Below are 13,423 nucleotides of genomic sequence, written 5' to 3'. Positions count from 1 at the left end.
TATAGAATTAAAGCTAGTCCATTCTGTGACGCCTTCCTTAATTTATAGCGTTTTAAGGCGTCATTATAATTTGGACTACATTAAAGCTACAAAATTTCACAGATATGTAGTTTAAAGAGTTAATTAAACTATATCAACCATTGATGTTAAATACTTTAAGTTTTCCATCAACAGATGTTTCAATATTTCTGTTTGAGCAAACTTTAATCATATAAACACTTCAGTCTTAGTTTAGATCATTTCAGTGTCGTGATTATTTGCTCAGGTATAATTAAATCTTAATGCTAAGCATTCGGAAAATTGGAGACTTCTAGGCAATTCTGTCTTTGATAAAAAGCGGATTCTCACAATTAAGAGTCAAACTAGTATTGGGTTCTTAACGTTTTATCATTTTATCATATTCTTTCGAAGTTTTTGAACCAGGTTCGATTCACCATTTTCTACATTTGAAAATGCCTGTACCAAGTCAGGAATATGACAGTTGTTGTCGATTCGTTTGATGTGTTTTATCCTTTGATTTTGCCATTTGATTAGGGACTTTCCGATTTAATTTTCCTCGGAGTTCAGTATGTTTGTGATTTTACTTTTAACACTTGTTAATGTTGTCTTTAGCGCTCAATTGTGTAAGACCCCTTTGAATCTCTGCATGGCGTGAGATAACATGTAGGTTCTTCTTAACACCCTAATGGTGTGAGCTAGCGAATCGTTTCTTCTGGAACTCTGTATGGTGTGACCTAACAAGATGGTTCTTCCGAACCTCTGTATGGTGTGAGCTAACAAGATGGTTCTTCTGAACCTCTGTATGGTGTGAGCTAACAAGATGGTTCTTCTGAACCTCTGTATGGTGTGAGCTAACAAGATGGTTCTTCTGAACCTCTGTATGGTGTGAGCTAATAAGATGGTTCTTCTGAACCTCTGTATGGTGTGAGCTAACAAGATGGTTCTTCTGAACCTCTGTATGCTGTGAGCTAACAAAAAGGTTCTTCTGAACCTCTGTATGGTGTGAGCTAACAAAAAGGTCCGGTCAAGTTGTGGTAAAACAAAAATATACAAGGTTACTGTCAATTAGCGTACAAAATCAACAGTTTGCAAAGTCGATGACTTTGACATGAATGATTATAAAACTCAAGGTCAACTTATGTATATTTAACCTAATGTTACTGAAAATTAGAATAAGAGGCTTTGAATTAATGAAACTTCAACAGTCCATGTTAATGTACTCTAGCCCAGTCCTAGTTGTGTGTTTGACAACACGTAAGCATGTAGCTGTGATGTAAAAGTGCGTTAAATTTAGGTTGTCGATATAAACAAGTGATTATCTGTATTCAATTGATTACCCAACAAATCTGACCGTGATCCATAAACTTGCAAGATAAACACATCGAAGTAGGGCAAGTAGTCAAATTATGCCTAACAGACAGAAATTCAAATTCGAATCAATGTATTATTATAGACATCCTTTCTTTTGTCAAAGATTGTATACTAGTATATAGGCATGTAGACACACTTTTTTGTCTTTACGTCGTGTCCAACGAAAAGTACCACATTATTAAAAAAAAAAAAAAAATTTTCAAGTAACTTTTATCGAATATACAACAATTTAAAGATCTATAATCTTGAGAAAGATTTTTCTGTAGTTAGGAGTGAAAGTTCGCTTAATTTCAAAATTGTTCAATTAAATGCGCCTTAATGTTTCGACTTGACATAACCTGAACTTGACCTGTTATTATTTATGCCAATTCATCAAAAATTATGCCAGTCTTCTGAAAAAGTATGACAGAAACCTTGGTATGAAAACTTATTAAAGACACATTAATAAAAATTTTGTGTATTTGTTATCGTTTAAAATTTTGTCTTGTAACTATGTGTTCTTTATCCCATATGTTTGCCATGCAGTTTTAAAATAGAACATCTTTATCACCATTATATAACACCTGTATAGACCTTCATTTCGGCCTTGAACCTATCCATCTATCTGTATTTGTATATCACGAAGTTCTTTTATCAAGTAACTTAAGTTTACTCACACACCATTGTTGATACTAGTGATTAAGACCAATAATGTCGGTCAATTTATATTTCTCAAGAGTAAGATTATTAACTCACTGTAGAGTGACATTATAATTTTAATTTTTTTTAATTTCTTTTGTATGATCTTGTATGCATCGACATTAAACAGTGTTATATTATAAACCAGTCGAATGAAATTGAGAACGGAAATGGGGAATGCGTCAAAGAGACAACAACCCGACCATATAACAGACAACAGCATTTCATCAGCACCATATCTTTGTTATCTTGTCGTACAGTACAATTTCCGTCAATTCAAAGTCAAAGGTCAAGGACGAACGATTTCTTATTTTTCAAGATGTAAGCAATAAAAATCTTATGATTGAACTAATTACGTCAGTGCAAACACAAATAATTTGTTTGTCGGTGTTGTGTTGCTTTGGGAGCAATTGAGAGCAAAGTCCTCGGGCTCTTTAAATATGACTACAGATGAAATTATATTCGAAAAAAATAAGTTCACTGCATATGTAGCCCGCTCATTTTTTTTATTTTGCAAAGTTATAACTACTTGAGCAATTATTAAAAATAAACATGAATCAAATTTATTCGTTCATAGTGTGTTAATTTACGTTTTTTGATTGAGTTAAGCCTGACAATTGATATGTTATCGTGTGTTTTTCTATGTTGTGATGTTATGCAATTGTTTCAGAAAAAGGGAGAAGGTTTGGTACCATAAAAACGTTTAATCCCGCTGCATGTTTGTACCTGTCCTAAGTCAGGAATCTGATGTACAGTAGTTGTCGTTTGTTTATGTAATTTATACGCGTTTCTCGTTTTTTATATAGGTTAGACCGTTGGTTTTCCCGTTTGAATGGTTTTACACTAGTCATTTTGTGGCCCTTTATAGCTTGTTGTTCGGTGTGAGCCAAGTCTCCGTGTTGAAGGCCGTACATTGACCTATAATGGTTTACTTTTAGAAATTGTTATTTGGATGGAAAGTTGTCTCATTGGCACTCACACCACATCTTCCTATATCTATAGCAAAAAAGTTCCATATTTGCAAATGGCGGCATTCAATGCAACTGTAAAGGTTTCCATGGATGACTGTTCCATGATAATGTACATGAATACCAGTTTAAAATGACGGAGACAAACAAAAATGGGATAAATGAAGAGATGTGGTATGATTGCCAATGAAACAACTATCCACCATCCTTGTGCGGCAATTTCTGAAAACGGGTTAATATATAATTTTCTTTTGTTAATATTGTTTTACTCTTAGGTGAATTTGTTTTGAATGGTGTAAACAATATGAACTTACGTTTTCTGTGACTTATTTGTTCTCCATTTTTCACTTCGTATGACCCATTCATGCCATTCATTTTGATATTTGTTTAGGTTGTACAGTCTTCTTTCTGAAACAAAACAAGAAAGAACTTGAAGTTTCATCTTCATTTCTGAACAGTATAAAGATAAGAAAATGTGGTATGCACAGTGTTCTTATAACATAGCTTTGATATTATATTGTCTGAACAAGGAAAGGCAATTCTAATAAATGCAATTCGCTTGTAAGAACTATTTTCATTGGACGTTGACAATTTTTTAAAGGGTTAGATACCACGTTTTACCAATGCGTAACTAAGAAAGCGGCCATTTTGAATTCCGATATTTTTTTTTGGTATTCAATTTCTTAAAAGATGAACAAGAAGTCCGCGTTTTGGGCTTCAAAATCATCAGTTTTTCAATATTGAAACCGTTGAGAGGCGAACGAAAATTATAAATACCTGAGTCCTCTCGGTGTAGTGCTTATGTTTGACATTGGGAGTATACATATGACGTCGCATTGTTACGGTACCAAAGACGATGCAACAAGTTCGCGGACTTTTTTCATTTATGGAATTTCAGCCAAAATATTTATTTTGATTTGTGGCATTATTATGGAGATCACTGTTTTGTATTTGAAACTTGGCTTGTGTGAAACTTGATTTTACTGTCGCAAATATCCGTTTTCCTGGCTCCGATACGCGTCGCTAGATATTACCAGTACAATTTGGGACAGTAAAATCTATGATATACGAAGTTCAAGCTTAAAATTCAATACAGTTTTCAGTTTTCTCCAAAGTTTACAAAAATAGAGGTAAATCAAGACGTCATGACGTCATGCCCTACACTTGTATCTTCCAACGATGTGTTTACCTTCTTGCTGCCGGAGTGATACATGTATCTACATCGACTTTACGGGAAGGAAAACATGTATGCTCACATTGCTATGACCCCGCAACGAAGTTGTCGGTGCCATATGGTTTTATCCTTGTCCGAAATTCGGAAATTTCAGTAATTCCGTAATTCTGTAATTCCGAAATTCCGAAATTCCGTAATTCCGTAATTCCGACATTCCGACATTCCGTCATTCCGCAACAAACCATTATACGGAGTTTTTTTCTAAATGCCTTCATATATTGGGCTGATTTTTGGTATGTGAGTTAACCATGATGAATTACAGATCAAGTTTAAGTTTCGTTCCGCTCAGCTAATTTTTGCCAAAATTACGGGCTTTGGACTTTGATAAATTGTTGAAAATCATAGTTATATGGACTTTTTTTCTAAACGCCTTCAGATATTAGGCTGGTTTTTGGTATGTATGTTAACCCCGATGAGTAACAAATCAAGTTTAAGTTTCGTTCCGCTCTGCTAATTTTTGCTGAAATTAAGGGCTTTGGACTTTGTTGAAAATCACAGTTATACAGACTTTTTCTAAACTCTTTTTTAAATATTGGGCTGATTTTTTTGTATGTGAGTCAACCATGATGAGTTACAGATCAAGTTTAATTTTCATTCCGCTCTGCTAATTTTTGACTTTTTTTCTAAACGCTTTTAGGTATTGGGCTGATTTTTTGTATGTGAGTTACTCACAATGAGTAACGAATCAAGTTTAAGTTTCGTTCCACTCTGCTAATTTTTGCCAAAATTAAGGGTTTACAACTTTGAAAATTTTATACAGACTTTTTATGCCCCACCTACGATAGTAGAGGGGCATTATGTTTTCTGGTCTGTGCGTCCGTCCGTCCGTCCGTCTGTTCGTTCGTCCGTCCGTCTGTTCGTTCGTCCGTCCGTCTGTCCGTTCGTCCGTCCGTCTGTCCCGCTTCAGGTTAAAGTTTTGGTCAAGGTAGTTTTTGATGAAATTTAAGTCCAATCGACTTCAAACTTAGTACACATGTCCCCTATGATATGATCTTTCTAATTTTAATGCCAAATTAGAGTTTTTACCCCAATTTCACGGTCCACTAAACATGGAAAATGATAGTGCGAGTGGGGCATTCGTGTACTGAGGACACATTCTTGTTTTCTATATGACTCCGGATTTTGAGCTGATTTGTGAGACTACCATCATGTGTGTGTCTACATGTGTTATGGACAATGCAGATTTTTCAACTTTTTGAGACAGGGCCATTCGTGTCGCTTTGACACATCTAGTTAATTTATTTTCATAACTGTATTTGTTTTAAAAAAATATAGACAATTATACAGTGTAAAATTTTTCATCAATTGGTAATGTATTTTTATTATATCTTGAAATCACAGAAGATGGCGTATTTCACGGCAAACGATATGTTAACTATATGTTAACGGCAGCAAAAGAGATAATAGCAAAGCTAACTGTTTATTTGGCTTTAATCTGTTACTCTTTTTTTAAGGTTCAACGTTTATTAACATGTTTTAGTATATATTTTTTTACATAAATGTGGCTGTTTTATTTTATAGACTAGACCAGACTGCATCGAATATGTTTAGTTGAGACTTATCAAGACTAATTAGAGAAGCATGCTGTATTCGCTCCTCCAACAAAAAGACAAAGAAGTTTTAAAAGTCGGAGAAAGACATTATGACCCCCTTCAAAGAAAACCAAAGATTGATCAAATTGAATTACATTGTAAGACGGGGTGAACTTATATATTCCGTTGAAATGCATTGATAAAGTCATTACTAGTGACAAGAAATACACGTAACGGATTGATAAATATGTTTTGTATAACCCTAAAGACTGCCAATTTTATAAAACATCGGTACGTGTAAACTCAATAGCACTCATATATTACCGAATTTGAATGTTTAAAATACACAGAATGACAGCAGCCAATGTAAAATTATGAACTACACGTATTTATTTGGAATATTCCTATCACTTGAATCTGAATGTGAAAACGTTTTGAAAGCTGTTACTAGTATTCGAAAATACAACATTGCATTTTAGAATTTTAAAGCCAAATTCGATAAAAGCATACAAAAAATGGAAAGTAACTCGTGACTAAAAATAAGATATTTATATGTAATATTGTTTGTTTAGTATGAATTTTGGTTAAAAATTATGTACAAATGTTTATTGACTGAATAGATTCGATAGCCATGCAGCACTACACAATGTCTGACCGCTTGGTGCCAAATTATGCAGGACAACAGATGACCAGTTCAGACTTGTTTCGTTCAGATCAGACAAATAAACAGCTGCGCCATGAGCGCATGATACGCCCGACGTCTTATGTGGAAGTCTTATGCAATAATCATAAATAGTTTCTGAGAAAGTTTTAAGCAATAACCATATATTGTTTTAGAGACACGGCGGGACATGTGAAACCCCCCACCCTGTTTTTTTTTTTTACAAAAAACTAAATATTACCAAAATAAAATTTTGAATCAAAACCAAAAAGTATACAGATCTTTAGATTAATATAACAAAGAAGTGTGTAAAGTTTTAAGCAATAATCATAAATTATTTTTGAGATACAGCGCAACATGTAAAAAACCCTCCCCTGTTTTACAAAATACTCAATAACTCAAAAATAAAATTTTGAATAATCACCAAAAAGTATACAGATCTTTAGATTAATTAAACAAAGAAGTGTGTAAAGTTTTAAGCAATAGTCATAAATCGTTTTTGAGATACGGCACAACATGTAAAAAAAACTCCCCCTTTTTTACAAAATACTAATAACTCAAAAATGAAATTTTGAATCATCACCAAAAAGTATACAGATCTTTAGATTAATTAACAAAGACATGTGTAAAGTTTTAAGCAATAATCATAAATTGTTTTTGAGATATGGCGCGACATGTAAAAAAAACAACCCCCTTTTTTACAAAATACTCAATAACTCAAAAATGAAATTTTGAATCATCACCAAAAAGTATACAGATATTGAGATTAATATAACTAAGAAGTGTTTAAAGTTTTAAGTCATAATCAAGAATCGTTTTTGAGATACAGTGCGACATGTGAAAAAAAACACACCCCTGTTTTAGTTATAAAGTGCCGTAACTCAAAAAGTTTAAATCTAATTTTCACCAAAAAGTATACAGATCATTTGATCATCATAAGAAACAACTATATTAAGTTTCATGAAATTTGGATAAGTCGTTCTCAAGTTACGGTGCGACATGTTTACGCCGGACAACGGTCAAAATTTTGACGGGCGTATAAAAACTAAGAACAGGCGAGCCAAACACATGCACAATATAACACAATACTTGCCCAGGTTAATAAAGGAGACATAGAAAATAGTATAAAAAGTATATAACTACAACACCCCACCAATTTGATAAACTAAATTGCTTGCTTGTGTACACTTGCATACAAAAGTATACAATTACAAAAATCCAGCACTTGGATTCAATAAGAAAATTATTAATATCCAGAATGTGAGACCTTTTTGAAGCAGCACCACGCTTTCATCATAAGTGTTCTCGAGTCTGTGTTGCTTTTCATTATAGCAAGAAAATCCTTGTCAAATATGTATCGAACTGAAATATGAAATGCTGTAAATGTCAGCAAAGGGTACCTTTAAGTTCAATTTTTTTTTTAAATTTTCATTCTTTTTTTCTTACGCCAGCCACATGTTGCATCCTGTTTTTGGCAAATTTATATTCATTTTAAATTGCTTCGCAAGATATATTGGCTGTTTTGCAAATGTGTATAAACGTTTATAATTATTATTACTTTAATTCATTACGAATGGTGTTTTTTTTTGTCCTGCAATTTGCATATTTAGTTGTTTTAATCGAAGTGACTAATTTTGATTTTCAAAGAAATCCACATAGTTTAAACGCAGATAGCGAAGTGGACCCCCAAAATGATCTGTCTTGAAAAAAGAAATATTCCCATTACCGCATGCACAATATTGAAGCTTGTTGATAGGACATATAATTTGTACAAGTACAAATAATAAGAAAAAGTTTATTTGAGTACATATTATTTGTACTACAGTTTGCTGATATTAGGATGAAGAGTTGTACTATGCAATTAACATGCATACACTTATATCGATTCGATTTTTTGTAACAGTTCTAACTTGCGTCAGTTACTTTTAAATACTAACAGAATCAATATTTTGCATACAAAGGTAAAAGAACAATGAGAACAGAACGCAAGCGTAATAAAGAAGATGTATATATATATATATATATATACGTCTGAGTCAGTGACAACCCTACAACAGATGTATCCATCGGATAGCCATCAATGATGGTGATACATGGCTGTGTACATAATGTATATACAACTCGTCTAAACATCAACCCAACAATGTTAGATCTGTAAATTTGCTTTCGCAAATTTTTGGTTCTTCCCTCGCCGGGATTCGAACCCATGCTACTGTGATATCGTGACACCAAATCGCCTGCATATATATATATATATATAGATAAATTCTTCCTTTGGGGAAAGTTTTGAAAGAATAAACATATAACAATAGTAGGACAATGCAATTGGAACTTTAAGAATAAATAAACATAACAGAACACAAGTATTTATATATTCCAATTTGAGATAACTTTTATTTAAAATGTAGGGTACAATTGTGATGAAGCTTAATGATATAAAGCAAATGATAAAAACTCCAAGAGGTATCCAGGTATAGTGAGGCCCTCAGAGGGTGTCTAATTAACCACATATTCACAAATGTTTTGCCAATATGATCACAAAATAATTTTTTTAAACACGATAATCAAATAATAAAAAAATACAGTCCTGGGTTATCAAATAATCAAGAAATATTTGGTCTGGTAATCAAATAATCACAATAAAAGCGGCAAAGTAATCGCATAATCAAAATCCCTATTAGGAGGCTTTATAGTAATTAGCAGCTTTTACTCACCTTGCGCAACAAGTAGAATCGGTTTCCAGATAATTTAAGGTAGTTTAATGCCGATTTAAAGTTGCTAATTACACTGTTGTCCGAATATGTCTCCGTTTTCTTAAATAACATATGTGATATTAAAAAATTCGGGAAACGCGATTTTTCACCGAAATGTTTTCAATATCTAAATGTGACCGTATCTGCATACATTTAAGGTAAATTATGGTAAACGTTGCGTCTTTTATACTGTTATCTTCCACATTCCTGATAGGGAGGGCAATACACACCGATAACAAATGATAGGGGTATTTATAAAAAAAAGTTTGTTGATAGTGAACTTTTTTTCCAAATACAAAACAATGTTATAATGTCTAGCAGGTTGTTAACAAAGTTTTAATAGACAAATTATGACAAATAAATTAAAAAAAATATAGCATATCCATTCAAATTTGCGGCAGTGTACGTATTTTTAATTATATGATTTGAATCCAATTGTATTATAGTCCCTCAATTTTTTTCATATTTACAACGAACAAATGTATATTTTTTCAGGAAAGTGGAATGCTCTTTATTGTGTAGTTGGTTTTGATATTTATGGCGGGTAGGTAAACTAGTTGTTCTTCGGATTTCGGGAGAGCAGTTTTTTTTTACAAATAATCTGGGATCAACTTTGATAATTTTCAAGAAGTGACTTTTCTTTTATCAATTTAAACTTTTTTAAGGCAAGATTACCTCTACTTGTTTTAAAATTCCAAACATGATTACAGATTTTAATCATATATTCGAGTATACGTCAAACAATTTAACTGATACTTTGACAAGATCTGTGTGAATAGTATCACGTTATACAAAGTTATCAACAAAATACCGAGACAAATATCAATTTGACTGCTTGTATATCTAATTTGTTTTACCGATTATATTGATATGGGTAAACCCTTTATCTATATTTCATGATTATTTCAAATATCATTGAAGTATTCTAATTATTAAAGACAAACTTAAAATTGAATTAAAATCATGAGATGAAAAATTTACAGCATACTTACTTATGGAACGCCATAGCTGTCTTCCGTTGTTCATATTTAGTATATGCTGTTATCATTTAAATATTTTCAGCGGTTTTTTTTCTCGATTATGAGTGCCCTTTACATTATGTTCAGTAGTATAACAATTATGTTGAGCAGTAGCATCATAATGATCAGTAGAATAATCATTATATTGTGCAGATCTGGTATTATATTCAGCACTAAATAATCAATATACTTAGCAGTTTTGGCTTATGAGTAATCTACATAATATAAAAATATGTTGACATAATATAAAGATATGTTGACAAAAGATATTTTCAAAAGTACTGAATATAAAAACAAATCTACTCAATAGAATAATTTACCTACTGAACATAAAGCCAACAACTGCTAAGTATATTGATTAAAGTGCTGAATATAATACCAGATCTGCACAATATAAGGTTATTCTACTGATCGTTATGATGTTACTGCTCAACATAATTGTTATACTACTGAACATAATGAAAAGAGCACTCATAATCGAGAAAAAAACATAATTAAATGATCACAGCATATTCTAAATATGAACAACGGAAGACAGCTATGGCGTTCCATACTTACTTGATGTTTTCATGTTTGTTTGATGAACATAATACCCATTGAACACTACAGGAGCTTTACATTCAAATAGTTCAATCTATATCTAAATATTTCAACTTCAAAACTAATTGTATACTACAGTGGCGGACCCAGAAATTTTCATAAGTGGGGCCCACTGACTGGCATAAGAGGGGGCCCGGTCCAGTCACGCTTCAGTGATTCCTTATATAAGCAACCAAATTTTTCCCCAAAAAAGGGGGGGGCGGGCCCCCTGGCCCCCTAAATCCGCCTCTGTACTATACGGATTCGAATATGTATTATTATTAGTGGAGCAGGGACTTATACCCCAGTTTTTTGTGAGTGGGGTGTGGTGTACAGTCTTTAGTTTTGTCTGCTTAATAGACTGGTTTTTTTTCTGTTCGTCTTTTTTCAGTTTTTGGTTGGTTTGTTTTAGTGATGTCAGTATTTCTTAGACTTTTGATTACTATTATTGCCTCCAGCCAATCCCTAAGTCTCTGTATCTGCTCCAAATTGTACATATCACTTACTTTTATATATTATAATTTTAAGAACAAAGTATATAAACAAGGTTTTTGAAACCCTAAGACTCTTGATGGTTTAAATACATAAACAATTATTTCGATGCACATGACCACGAATCTCGGTCATAAAACATTAGTCAGTCTTTGGAGTGCCAAATGCGTGCTCGAAACAACAATTTCTGTGCTTTTATTGGCTGAATCTGAGTCTAAGTACCATATATACTTATGACCTGTATTCGTAATACAGCCACGTGAAATGTAAAGTTTTAGTATTTGTCATTGTTTTGTAAACTCGTACACTTTTTATACAAGATATTGTTTATTTAGCAACAATTAAGAATTTCAAAGATGGCATACAGTCGAACAAAAAAGGACTTAAACTTGCTTTAACGGTTTTTGTTTATAAACATTTCCTAACCTTTTTACGATATTGCACTATTTCAGCCGCACATTTATATTCACCTTGGCTAGAAAATGTCTGAACGTCCTTGTAACAGTAAAATGATGCAATATTGGTTGATAATGTTATCGGTTATCACAGAGACACATCATCTATCTGTATTAGATATTCAATTAAAAGCACGATGATTGAATCATTTGAAATACATGTATATACAAAATGATTCTATAACAAACAAAGGTACATACCGAAACCGTGTTTTATATATGAAAACAGTTAGTGGAAACAATGTTCATCCTAAAGGATACTCGATCATACAAACTTGACCTTAGACTACTTTTGATGATATATCAATCTTATGTTACAAATACATGTATCTATGATGACAAAAATTCGAATATGTTTAATTTTGATAGGTACAAAAAACAAAAATTATATATACCAAAGAAACATTTCTATTCATTTTAATGAAATAGCAACCTCCCATTTAAAAAATGTATAAACAAATAAAATAATAATAATAATAATAATAATAATAATAATAAAAAAATCATTAAAGGTCAAAAGACGTTTATCTATTCGATCTGTTTTTAGCATATTTAGGGGAACGGTATTAATTCCTTTGCCATAAAGATACATTTTTTTAATTGATAGCTTCTTTCTGGGAAATAAATGTGAATATGTATGGTGACCGTCTTCTTTTTCTAATACCATTAAAAACCTAGTCTACCAGATTTTTGCGACATTGCAATCATGCAGCAAATACAATATTAAAAAAACCTAATAAATTAATTTTCACCTGTATAATATTATAAGTGTGATTCATACCCCAGCTCGGTAAAATATGTACAGTAGTTGCTGTATTTTGTTTTTCAATCAAAGTGTTCAAATATATTGACCAAGGTAGGGTTGAGTAACCTAGTTCCCGGAAAGTAAATACTACTAAAAGTACCATCCCACCTTTCGTACAAAGTTCATTTTATATTAGCAAATGTTCTTTAATCCACAATATTGTTCTATCTATCGATGGTATGTTTACTTCACATACTCATTTCGTTCAAAAGTGATATTCTAGAAAAGAGACTGATTTATTTTGAGAAATTTCTGAAGTACTCATACATCAAACTAGATTAGTTTGTTGTTCATACAAATGTCCTTATATTTTTGACTACGGAACAAAACATATACGACCTCTAACACAAATATACGTGAAAGTATAAAAAGGTAATGTTAGGTCGAATACTAATACTAAATCAAGATCAGTGTGTAGATTGGAAACTTCACTTATGATTTTTACCTCGCAGATTTATCATCGTGACCTTAACCGATTTATGTAAAGCTATGCAGAGTTGACTTTAAACTTGATAACAACCAATACGGTTGGCTAGGACATAGAAAAGAGACTGCGAAAATAACAAAGGGACATTAAAACAAAAAATCCTAAAACAAACTGACAATGCAATGGTAAACAAAAAGAATCAACGGTATACAAAACGCATCATAGAAACCAAAGACTGGGCAATGCGAGGTCCAGAAAAAAACAGGGAAAGAGTCGACATCATGTGCTCCGGAAAGGCGAGCACATCTTGCTTGACATGTGTCTTTATCATTTTTGTCTTGATTATATAGGAAAAAATCATTTTGTCACGTTTTTCTTTTACAATATATTTTGAATCTTTGAATTTGCTATTTTGGATATATTTCCTCCTGATGAGATAAAGATAAATT

At 32.3% G+C, this 13,423-nt stretch overlaps 1 protein-coding gene across 3 annotated transcripts in view; it reads right to left on the bottom strand.

Moving 5' to 3' along the window:
- Positions 1-13,423, bottom strand: part of LOC139524336 (electroneutral sodium bicarbonate exchanger 1-like) — a 48,450-nt gene that overhangs the window by 20,700 nt on the left and 14,327 nt on the right. Inside the window, exons 1-2 of one of the 3 annotated variants that reach the window (XM_071319097.1) lie at positions 9,159-9,299; positions 3,332-3,425 (exon numbers count right to left, since the gene is read on the bottom strand). In XM_071319097.1, the coding sequence (XP_071175198.1) occupies positions 3,332-3,392 (61 nt within the window). In that variant the 5' untranslated portion in view covers positions 3,393-3,425; positions 9,159-9,299. Of the gene's footprint in view, positions 1-3,331; positions 3,426-3,794; positions 3,871-9,158; positions 9,300-13,423 lie in introns of those variants that run through there. The other 2 variants (XM_071319096.1, XM_071319098.1) reach the window with 2 other exon arrangements.

Source organism: Mytilus edulis, chromosome 5 (assembly GCF_963676685.1).
Source record: "Mytilus edulis chromosome 5, xbMytEdul2.2, whole genome shotgun sequence".
Lineage (NCBI taxonomy): Eukaryota > Metazoa > Mollusca > Bivalvia > Mytilida > Mytilidae > Mytilus > Mytilus edulis.
This window is presented reverse-complemented; position numbering and strand designations above follow the sequence as displayed.